The sequence below is a fragment of the Corythoichthys intestinalis genome, chromosome 2, assembly GCF_030265065.1.
Source record: "Corythoichthys intestinalis isolate RoL2023-P3 chromosome 2, ASM3026506v1, whole genome shotgun sequence".
Lineage (NCBI taxonomy): Eukaryota > Metazoa > Chordata > Actinopteri > Syngnathiformes > Syngnathidae > Corythoichthys > Corythoichthys intestinalis.
Genome location: NC_080396.1, coordinates 8,746,905 through 8,759,343, shown reverse-complemented (window position 1 = coordinate 8,759,343; position 12,439 = coordinate 8,746,905). Strand labels below are relative to the sequence as shown.

Genomic DNA, 12,439 nt, shown 5'->3' with positions numbered 1-12,439 from the left:
AAATTTCTGGCCAAGGTTGGTGAATATTAGTAGTAGACCGCTCTGATTTTTTCCTATACTCAAAACTATGCACTTTTACAGTTCCAATATTTAGAAAAATGAATTAAAAGTCATAAATGTATACTTTGATCAGGTTACAGTTCCTATTTTTGTGGCACTGTAAATCGCAAACCTGAATAAGTTCTTGCTAAGGCTGATGAATGTTGCCTGGCGGCGCATTGTGTTACTGATAGTAGCCTTTGTTACTGTGATCTCAGCTCTCTGTAGGTCATTCACTATGTCCCCCCATGTCGTTGCGGGATTTTTGCTCACCGTTCTTTGTTATCCTTTTGACACCACGGGGTGAGATCTTGCATGGAGCCCCAGATCGAGGGAGATTGTCAGTGGTCTTGTATGTCTTCCATTTTCTAATAATTGCTCCCACAGTTGATTTCTTTACACCCAGCATTTTACCAATTGCAGATTCAGTCTTCCCAGCCTGGGGCAGGCCTACAATTTTGTCTCTGGTGTCCCTCAACAGCTCTTTGGTCTTGGCCATAGTGGAGTTTGGAGTGTGACTGACTGAGATTGTGGACAGGTGTCTTTTATACTGATAATGAGTTAAAACAGGTGCCATTAATACAGGTAACAAGTGGAGCCTCGTTAGACCTCATTAGACTTCACTAGAAGAAGTTAGACCTCTTTGACAGCCAGAAATCTTGCTTGTTTGTAGGTGACCAAATACTTATTTTCCACCATAATTTGTAAATAAATTCTTTAAAAATCAAACAATGTGATTTTCTGGGTTTTTTTTCCACATTCTGTCTCTCATGGTTGAGGTTTACCCATGTTGACAATTACAGGCTTCTCTAATCTTTTAAAGTAGGAGAACTTGCACAATTCGTGGTTGACTAAATACTTATTTGCCCCACTGTATGTGTGTGAAAAGGGCTAATGACTCCCGGGACACTCCTCCCTCCCCTCTCAGTCAAAATGGCTTCGAAGTCTCATGCCTCCATAGCACTGGAAGATGAGCATTCACGGCCAGACCTTTGTTGTACTATGACCAGCTGTGATTAGTTAGCAATGCCTATGTTTCAATAATGTATAAATTGAGCTGTTATGCTTGAGCAGTAAGCATACAGGCATATTAGGACTTTGACAAGCCCTGATGCAACAGATAATTAAATTGTTGTGTCAAACACTGGTTGGAGAATTTTAATCTTACATTATCATTAAAAATAACATTAATTATAATGTTCATGTTGTGGCTGTCTCACGACTATTTACATGATTAATTAAGTTCAGGTTGCTTCTCAAATTATTTCTAAATGTCCCTATGAGCGGAATACAGCTGTTTTGCAGCTGTTTAATCCTAAATTGATCTCAATTGTTCTCTATCCTGTCAAGTTTTGGTACATTTATTCATTCATCTTTCATAGCACTTTTGCTCACAAGGGTTTTTTCTAGGGTTGTTCCGATCATGTTTTTTTGCTCCCGATCCCAATCGTTTTAGTTTGAGTATCTGCTGATCCCGATATTTCCCGATCCGATTGCTTTTTTTTTTTTGCTCTCGATTCAATTCCAATCATTCCCGATAATTTTTCCCGATCATATACATTTTGGCAATGCATTAAGAAAAAAATGAATAAAACTCGGACGAATATATACATTCAACATACAGTACATAAGTACTGTATTTGTTTATTATGACAAGAAATCCTCAAGATGGCATTAACATTATTAACATTCTTTCTGTGAGAAGGATCCAAGGATAGAAAGACTTGTAATTCTTAAAGGATAAATGTGACTTTGTATATTGTGACTAAATATTGCCATCTAGTGTATTTGTTGAGCTTTCAGTAAATGATACTGTAGCCATTTAACTGTTCTGCCCAAATGCATGATGGGAAGTGCAACCATGACTGTGCGTAGTGGCACCAATGATATATCTTTTCTGCGTTGGGAATAACATAGGGTGTTAAGAAAAAGATCAACTACTACCTTTCTTCCCCACATTGCTTCCCACGATATTTCTAATTGTTGAGAGAGGGATTGTAAGGCTTTAGCCAATTAAAAAAAAGCTCCAAAGACTGCCAAAATTCACTCTATTTATTTTACGCTGCCTTTTAGCTCTATATATAGGTAAAACGGCGCCATTATAGATTGGACACGACAATACGTGAGTGGGTCGTGCAGCGCATGCGATTAATTTAAAAAACATTAATTACCGCCGTTAACGCGATAAATTTGATAGCCTTACTTTAAGCCAAAACTAAAGACTCTGGATGAGTGTAAGACATTTTGTCTGTAATGTTAAATACAATGAGAAAACGATTTAATTAAAAAATATATATATATATTTAAAAAAAAGGCATGTCCGATATTTTTGGCGATCGATCGGGACATCTTTCGTTGTTTCTTAAAAGAATTTGAAAAGACCGTATTTTCCGCACTATAAGGCGCATCGGAATATTTGGCACACCTTCAATGAATGGCCCATTTGAAAATTTTCATATACTTATAGGGCGCACTGCATTATAAGGCGCAGTAGTCGTACTTGTTGGGGTTGCATTAGTCATCCACTAGATCGGGGGTCAGCAACCTGTGTTTTAAGAGCAGCATGCGGCTCTTTAGCGCTGCCCTAGTGGCTCCCTGGAGCATTTTCAAAAATGTCTCTAAGTGGAAAAAGATGGGGAGAGAAATATATATATTTTTTATATACTTTCTGTAGGAGGACAAAAATGACACAAACGTTTTCAAATGCTGTAAAAATATGTAGAATAAATATTAAATTTCAACTTTTCTGTCAACGAAGATTTGCGTAATAGCCTGCGACACACGTTTCCCGCAGGGCGGGATGCCAGGCAGGTGACTATTGTAAACAAACCGGCGGCTGTGCCATGGATCCGAAAGGGAAAAAGAGAAAAATAACTGACGATTCAAAGTTTCTTGGACCGAATCATTTTCATTTATTTCCAATGCGGAAAGATTGCCTAATTGTTTACTCTGTGGCGAGAAATTGTCAAATAACAAAAAGAGTAATGTGGCAACACATTTCCAGGTAAGGCATGCTACATTTAAAGCCAAGTACCCAGTTGGGAGTGAGAGAACAACTGTGATCGCATTACTTCTGAAGAACTTAGAGGAGCGCAAAAATAGGTTTAAGAAGTGGATTGCATTGCCAAACTCCACTATTGCTGCAAGTTTTGTTGCAACCTGGGAGATAATAACGCGTGGAAAACCGTTCACAGATAGCGAGTACATGACAGACACATTTATCAACATATCAGAACACCTATTTGCAGACTTCAAAAACAAAACCGAGATAATAAATAAAATCAAGGACATACCCAGGTAAGGGTCATGTTATGCACATTCCAATTTATTGTTTTTCGAAACCTCAAAATAAAAACGACATCAAAAATCGGATTTCTTTATTCCATTTCTTCAATTTCATAAAAGCAATGAAACAATTCATTAATATTGGAATGAAGTTAAACTTGAGGTGGCATTATACAACAGAGGAGTCACATGGTGCATTGGATGCACTGCAGGAAAATAAACATTAAATCATGAAGGCTCATTATGTATTTTTAGCCAACTTAGTCATGTTGATAGTAGGCTAATATAGGTAATACAGGTATATACAGCATGTGTCGCCTTCATTATTAGGCTTATTTAAGGCTTTTATTTTTTTTGCAGCTCCAGACATGTTTTTTGGTCCAATATGGCTCTTTCAACATTTTGGGTTGTCGACCCCTGCACTAGATGAAGTTGCGTTAAAGGGAATGTCATGCCATGACTAACTAATATTGATCCAAATATATGGCGCATCGGATTGTGAGGCAAAATATCGGCTCTTAATTGCCAAACGTATCACATTTGATACACCTAAAATTTCATGATTTTGAGAATAATTCAGAATTTTAACAATTCTTTATGAAAAAAAAATGATGGATGCAAGTCAACACATGCATCTGCAGGATCCATGAGAAAAACAAAAAGGGATTTAGCAAGGGTTATAGATATCAGAGCGCTAATTACACATATTCATTTTGACTTTTCTTTTTACAAATTTGAAAAAAAGGTCTCATTAGGACCTTATTTTTCAAATTTTGGGATTCTCTGATAATTGCTTCATGTTGCAGGTATTTAAGGGTTAAGAAAATTTACAAAGGTGCGCCCTATATTGCGGAAACTATGTTACTTAATGTGTGTGTTTCTTATATATTTTTTAGGGCTGTCAAAATTATCGCGCTTAACGGGCGATAATTAATTTTTCTAATTAATCACGTTAAAATATTTGACCCAATTAACGCACATGCCCCGCTCATACAGATTTAAATGACAGCACAGTGCAATGTCCACTTGTTACTTGTGTTTTTTGGAGTTTTGTCGCCCTCTGCTGGCGCTTGGGTGCGACTGCTTTTATGGGCTTCAGCACCCATAAGCATTGTGTAATTATTAACATCAACAATGGCATTCTACTAGTATATTTTTGTTTGAAAATTTTACAAATTTTATTAAAACGAAAACATTAAGAGGGGTTTTAATATAACATTTTTATAACTTGTACTAACATTTATCTTTTAAGAACTACAAGTCTTTCTATCCATGGATCGCTTTAACAGAATGTTAATACCGTTAATGCGATCTCATTGATTTATTGTTATAATAAAAAAAATACAGTACTTATGTATATATCTGTCTTGTGGCAATCTTTCCATTCTAACAAAAATTTACAGAAAAATATGGCATATTTTATAGATGGTTTGAATTGCGATTAATTCTGATTAATTAATGTTTAAGCTGTAATTAACTGGATTAAAAATTTTAATCGTTTGACAGCCCTAGTATATATAATATATTTTAAATAATATCTAATATTGAAATACAATGACATGAAAGAAAAAATTTTGTTATACTTATCCAACACTATCAAGTTTTTACTAGGGCTGGGCAATGGTTACTCATTTTAATTGCGATTAATCCAGTCAGATTAATCGCATTTGTTTTTTTTCACATTTTGATTGCGATTTAATCCCATGAGTTTAATCACATATTTTCCCACACAAAAATCAATGAATTAATACAAAAGTAATATCAATCAATCAATCAATCAAATCAATCAAATTTATTTATATAGCCCTTTACAAAAACCCGAAAGGCCCTCAAAGTGCTTTACAACAAAACATAGCTCAAGATAAATAAAAGGCAGGAAAATATTATACAATGACATTTAAAAAATAAAGTAAAACAAAGAGCGCATCACAATAAAAGTCCAGCAAGTAAAACAATAAAACCGATAAAATCGAAAAACATTAAAAAAAAGTCCTTAAGCTAATAAAACCAGGCTATCCTAATCTTTGTAAAAGGCGAGTCTAAAAAGGTGCGTTTTTAGCCGAGACTTAAAAAGACTTACATCCGTGGTGGTGCGGATTTCGGAGGGAAGGCTGTTCCACAGCCTGGGGGCAGCAACCGCAAAGGATCGGTCTCCCCACTGTTTAAGTTTTGACCTCGGAACATCTAAAAAAAGCTGTAGTAGTATAGTATTTAGAACACTTTTATTTAAAATGCTTGTGTCCTTGTTCTGCTAAATGACCTGTTAGTGATGTTCAGATGAAGCCCCATGAAGCATTAACACTTTCAGCCAACTGTTCCATTGCATATGTCGACACTTCCTAATAATTCATTTAAAAAATGAAGAGTTACTTATTTACCACCATAGCACCATCACGTATTCGTAAACAAATACACACACAAAGGAATAGCGACTACCGCATTAGGAATAGGAATGTGCCCAAGTTACTTTGGCGTAGTGGTTGTAAATAAATAATTTAAGGGAAATTAAAAGTTTCCAGTCCAACCCACTTCCTGAATCCGTCCCATGTTACCGTGATTCAGGAATGTTCCGACGTAAGTGCTTACATCACCGAACCGCGCTTTGTTCCACACTTCACTTTGCGGCTGGACTATTACTCAACCCACACTTAAGAGTGTCTGTTTATTTCACCCATCACTACTGGTTACCAGTATGCGTATTTTATACTTTGACTTTTTGTTTGCACTTTAGTATTTTGATTTGCAATTTTTTTTTTGTTTAATATACGTACGTTTTTAGGTTGTGCATCAGCAGCTCTCTGCACCGTTTTGCCTCCTTATTTTCCGTGGGTTTTTATGTCCTCCAAACAGATGGTAATAACATAAAAACTTTAGTTATCGATATATGGATCCAGAAATCATTCTAGGATCGTCTACAAAACAACTAATAAACCGAGCAACTTTTCAAACAAACACTTTTCATCCTTTTGCTGTGAATTGGAATGAGTTTGGACGTCAATGGCTGTCAGTGGCAGCCAATGCCAAGCAGTGAGTTATAATTTTGGAGACATTTCAGGTACCATATTGTCTGCACTACTGGGCGCGTTGGAGAATAGCACGCAATGAATGGCCTACTTGAAAACTGTTGTCATATTTATGGCGCACTGCATTATAAGGCGCAGTAGTAGTAGTAGATGTTGGGGTTGCGTTATGCATCCACTAGATCGTGCTGGCGCTAAAGGAATTTCATGCCGTAATTACCCAATATTGATCCATATATAAGGCGCATTGTCTACTTTTGCGAAAATTGAAGGTTTTTAGGTGTGCCTTATACATTCCCTGTCAAAATTCTTCCCGCTTATCCATTTTGTAGAAACAATTGCTAATAACCTGACTTTGAATTATTCAATTGGTTTCAGAAATGGCTCATATGAAAGCTAAGACCCTCCCAAATGATGTTGAATGTACAAAAATAATATTTGTTTCACTGAAAAAAGATCTATCATTTAATGAAGACATAAAGGTCAAATTTTGGCAAGACAAAAGTTTTGTCGCCTACAGAAAGTAGTGTGAAAATTGAACAAAAAATGTACTTCAGATAAAAAAATATGTTACATAACAAGTGAATTAAGTAGTGCTGCTGTGAAATCCAAATTTAATATATTGTATGACTTCCATGGGCTTCTGCAACAATTCATACAATTTATTGATGAAGTCATCAGGAACATCAAAGAAAGCAGTCTTGCATGCCTCCCAGAGTTCATCAACATTCTTGGGTTTCGTCGTCCATGCTTCCTCTTTCATCCTACCCCAGACATGCTCAATGATATTCATGTCTGGTGACTGGGCTGGCCAGTCCTGGAGGATCTTGATCTTTTTTGGCTTGAGGAACTTTGAGGTAGAGATTGAAGTATGCGATGGAGCACCATCCTGCTGCAGCAATTGTCCCTTTTTATGGTTAGGAATAGAGGTGTGCAAAATTTCCGATTCTTAGATTATTCGCGATTCGGCCGTGGAAGATTCGAGAACGATTCACAAACATCCAAATTCCGATTATTGAAATATGCGAAGTAAAGCGGAAGTACAACACACTTAGCGCGCTGCGATGAGGATCGAAGCGAGAGTAGCTAAACATCATGCTTCTCATTACCCAGCCCCTCGGGTAATGCCAATGCTCAATTCACGGCCCTAGCTCAACTCATCCCACGAGATAAAAAAAACACAACATGCCTGACTGCTGCCGAAAAGCTTCTACAAAGTACATCCACATAATGTTACGGTAGATATCATTTATATAGGACTAGATGCAATATAGATTCCGTAGCGTTAGCAGCACATCTACAAAAAGCTAGATGCGGGCGTTAGTAAACGGCCGCCATCTTAAAGCAAAGAAGATATATCAATTGGTAGCACTACGCACAGTCATGGTTCCACTTCCCATCCGGCATTTGGGCATGGCTACAGTATCATTTACTGAAAGCTCAACAAATACACTAGATGGCAATATTTAGTCACAATATACAAAGTCAGAAGTCTTTCTATCCGTGGATCCCTCTCACAGAAAGAATGTTAATAATGTAAAAGCCATCTTGAGGACTTATTGTCATAATGAACAAATACAGTACTTATGTACTGTATGTTGAATGTATATATTCGTCCGAGTTTTATTCATTTTTTTTCTTAATGCATTGCCAAAATGTATATGATCGGGAAAAATTATCGGGAATGATTGGAATTGAATCGGGAGCAAAAAAAAGCAATCGGATCGGGAAATATCGGGATCGGCAGATACTCAAACTAAAACGATCGGATCGGAAGCAAAAAAAAACATGATCGGAACAACCCTAATTATTAATGTTAATGAACTCTGGGAGGCATGCAAGACTGATTTCTTTGATGTTCCTGATGACTTGTATGAATCCTTGCCGAACCGCATGGATGCAGTCCTTCAAGCCCATGAAAGTCATACAAAATATCAAATTTGGATCTCACAGCACCACTACTTAATTCGCGTATGTTATGTAACATATTTTTGTATTTGAAGTACATTTTTTGTTCAATTTTCACACTACTTTCTGTAGGCGACAAAACTTTTGTCTTGCCATAATTTGACCTTTATGTCTTCATTAAATGATACATCTTTTTTCAGTGGAACAAATATATTTTTGTACAGTCAACATCATTTGGGAGGGTCTTAGCTTTCATATGAGCCATTTTTGAAACCAATTGAATCATTAAAAGTCAGGTTATGAGCAATTGTTTCAACAAAATGGATAAGCGACAAGACTTTTGTCAGGGACTGTAGTGTTGTTTCCTGGTCTTACCGTTGCAGAAGGGGAGCTGGTACTTTCTTTGTGGGAAACTGCAGCCTGGTACATTGCCAGCCGCTCTTTCAGTGATACAGATTCGCTGCTCTCGCGGTCATCAGCGTCCTGCGCCCGACTCCCGTGTTGCTCAGCAGCTGCATGCAAACACAGAAATAAAAATGTAACCTCTTCCAGATATGAATAAATGTTAGGCTTTAAGCAGAGACAATGAAAACAACTACATTTCTCACTGAAGCTATGTATATTTTTAATCAAGACAAGTCAAATAAGAATCTGTAACAAAGCCATCAATAAGCTTCAGCAGTTTATGATTATGTATTTGGCTCACCCCCATGGACTGCCAATTAGAGAAGACCATTGATTCCACATTTGACTTTTCCATGCTACAAAGCATCATTAAGCAACAGAGAACGCCGCGCCGTGCCTCAGCACACGCCCACACTGGACCTTTTAGCTGGTTTCACGTTTAGTCTCTCGTGGCAACAATGTGGTGGGATGAAAGAAAAACCTACATGAAAATGATTTTCTCTCATTATGAGAACAGGCTGCAACCTTTGGACATGCTGAAATCCTACGCCTTGTTCTCTTGTCATTAGAAGCTCACATACAGTATTTGCTACATATGCGTTGTGCACAAATAGGGAAAGTCATTACAAGTTTTTATTGGGAGTTGCAACACATGCTTCTTTAAAACATATTGAGGCATAATAAAAAATCCCTGTGGTGCTACATTGCTTGTTTTTATTTTTCTGTTTGTGCTTGCCTGGGCAACTTTTGTCTAAACATTCAAATTTGTGGAGTGCTGTGTATACAGTAAAGTTTGCTTTAAATATAATAAAACCTCCACTCTCACAAGAATTTAACTCGGCAAAATATTACCCATGTTATGATGGAATAAATTTATGCTGTCAGTTAAACGCGGTAACAACTGCGTTATGGCAAGGCAAATTTATATGTGTAGCACAATTCAACACATTCTCTACATCGCTAAAATCTCCACAATAACAATGATACATAAAAATCACATTAAATCGTCAGGACAGTTAAAAACTAGGGCTGTCAGACGATTACAATTTTTAATCGAGTTAATTACAGCTTAAAAATTAATTAATCAGAATTAATCGCAATTCAAACCATCTATAAAATATCCCATATTTTTCTGTAAATTATTGTTGGAATGGAAAGATAAGACACAAGATGGATGTATACATTTAACATACGGTACATAAGAACTGTATTTGTTTATTATAACAATAAATCAACAAGATAGCAATAACATTAACTGTTAAAGCGATCCATGGATAGGAGGACTTGTAGTTCTTAAAAGATAAATGTTAGTACAAGTTATAGAAATTGTATATTAAAACCAACCTAATGTTTTCATTTTAATAAAATTTGTAAAACTTTCAATCAAAAAATAAACTAGAAGCTCGCCATTGTTGATGTCAATAATTACACAATGGTGCTGAAACCCATAAAATCAGTCGCACCCAAGCGCCAGCAGAGGGCGGCAAAACTCCATAAAACACAATTAACAAGTGGTGTTTCACTGTACCGTCATTTAAATCTGCCTGAGCGGGTAATCTGCGTTAATTGCGTCAAATATTTTAACGTGATTAATTTAAAAAATTAATTAACGCCCGTTAACGCGATAATTTTGACAGCCCTGATTTTTATATTAAATTGCCTTTCAAGATGACATATCTGTTCTATGTGTTGGATTTTATCAAGTAAATTTTCCCCAAAAATGCGACTTATACACCGGTGCGACTTATATATTTTTTTTCTCTTCTTTGGGCATTTTATGGCTGGTGCGACTTATACTCAGGTGCGACTTTTAGTCCGAAAAATATGGTAATCGAAACCTTAAAACATGGCATTTAAGAAACAATTATGGCGTTTTCTTTTTTTTTTTTTTTTTTTTTTTTTAATTACATCCTTTAAATAGCGTCCTCCTGAACAAATGCATTCATGAAATCTACTGTTGAGATTCCTCACTGACACTGCAATATCTCAGCTGGTTTGTTGTGAATTTCATCCTGAATTCACTATGGTTACTAAAATTGCTAAGTACCCTAATAGTAGACGACTGCGTGCCGGATCCGGCCTCAGCTCGCCAGGTCCACATAGCAATCACACACGCTTAACGTCAGTGCACCAGCCCGAATCGGCACAATAACAGTTTTTCCTTAATTTGTGCCTTGATTGCACAGAAGGGTAAGCCTGGGACCAGGTGCCGCTGATCATCGTCAGCAGCTTACTTAAACCGGTACTTGGCCTCACATCATTCCCAGATCAACAACTCACCTACGAGTATGTGACTTTCAGCTAACAAAGGAGCTTGTAATCCTGATACTGAGCTCATTTTTGTGTTTCTTCCCCCCTAGATCCTGTACTGCTTGTTTGGCAAAATGCCTGCCTACCCGTTCACCTGTTCTATTACCAAACTGCCCACCAGATTCTTTGGACGAAACACCCAAAAACACAAGTAACAAGTGCACATGACACTGTGCTGTCATTTTAATCTGTTTGAGCGGGGCATGTGCGTTAAATACGTCAAATATTTTAACGTGATTAATTTAAAAAATTAATTACCGCCCGTTAACGCGATAATTTTGACAGCCCTATGTATTATATTATATTGTTATCATTATTATTATTTATTTACTTATTTATTTTACTTTTGTTCCGTGAAGAATCCAGAAAGGTTTTTTGATTGTGGCTTTCTGAAAAACAATACATTTTTACATTTAGGCACTCCTGCAGTCATCACACCTCTTCTGTTGAAAACTGACCCCGGCCCCTCATCAGAGAAGGGAAAAGCTATGTGGCCCTCACAGGAAAAAGTTTGGGGACCCCTGACTTAAGGTGACAATAAAAACGCTTGTTTCATTCTGTTTTTTTATTATTATTATTGTAACACCGACAAGGGAGTCGCCAACTTTGCCAGGTTTTTAATAATTTAATTTCACAAGTTGTACAACACAATACGGCTACTGTCTGCCGTAGCCAACGCATCAACAAGATGGCATTAACATTATTAACATTCTGTTAAAGCCATCCATGGATAGAAAGACTTGTAGTTCTTAAAAGATAAATGTTAGTACAAGTTATAGAAATTTTATATTAAAAACCTCTCAATGTTTTCGTTTTAATAAAATTTGTCAAATTTTCAATCAAAAAATAAACTAGTAGCCCGCCATTGTTGATGTCAATAATTACACAATGCTCATGGGTGCTGAAGCCTATAAAATCAGTTGCACCTAAGCGCCAGCAGAGGGCGACAAAACTCCAAGAAACACAAGTAACAAGTGGACATTGCACTGTGCTGTCATTTTAATCTGTTTGAGCGGGGCATGTGCGTTAATTGTGTCAAATATTTTAACGTAATTGATTTTAAAAAATTAATTACCGCCCGTTAACGCGATAATTTTGACAGCCCTATTAAAAACAAAAACAATTAAAACAGGAAATAGATTTTTTTTTTTTTTTTAAATCGGACAACTATTTTGTTTTACATACAGTACGTGGCTTCCAGGTGGATATACAGTGTATCAAAAAAGTGAGTATGCCACATTTCTGCAGATATTTAAGTATATCTGTTCATGGGACAAAATTACACTTTGACACAATGAAAAGTAGTCTGTGTGCAGCTTATGTAATAGAGTTCATTTATTTTCCCCTCAAAATAACTCATAATATAGCCATTAATATCTAAACCCCTGGCAACAAAAGTGAGTACACCCCTTAGTAAATACGTACATCCCTAAATGTCCAAATTGAGTACTGCTTGTCATTTTCCCTCCAAA

The 12,439-nt window shown here is 36.6% G+C and overlaps 1 protein-coding gene across 4 annotated transcripts in view; it reads right to left on the bottom strand.

Annotated features, from left to right (window-relative positions):
- The window catches only part of xirp2a (xin actin binding repeat containing 2a), a 163,381-nt gene that overhangs the window by 54,484 nt on the left and 96,458 nt on the right, over positions 1–12,439 (bottom strand). For all 4 annotated transcript variants that reach the window (XM_057829637.1, XM_057829636.1, XM_057829638.1 and 1 more), the window contains one exon: positions 8,628–8,764. In XM_057829637.1, coding sequence (XP_057685620.1) covers positions 8,628–8,764 — 137 coding nt within the window. The remainder of the gene's footprint in view (positions 1–8,627; positions 8,765–12,439) is intronic.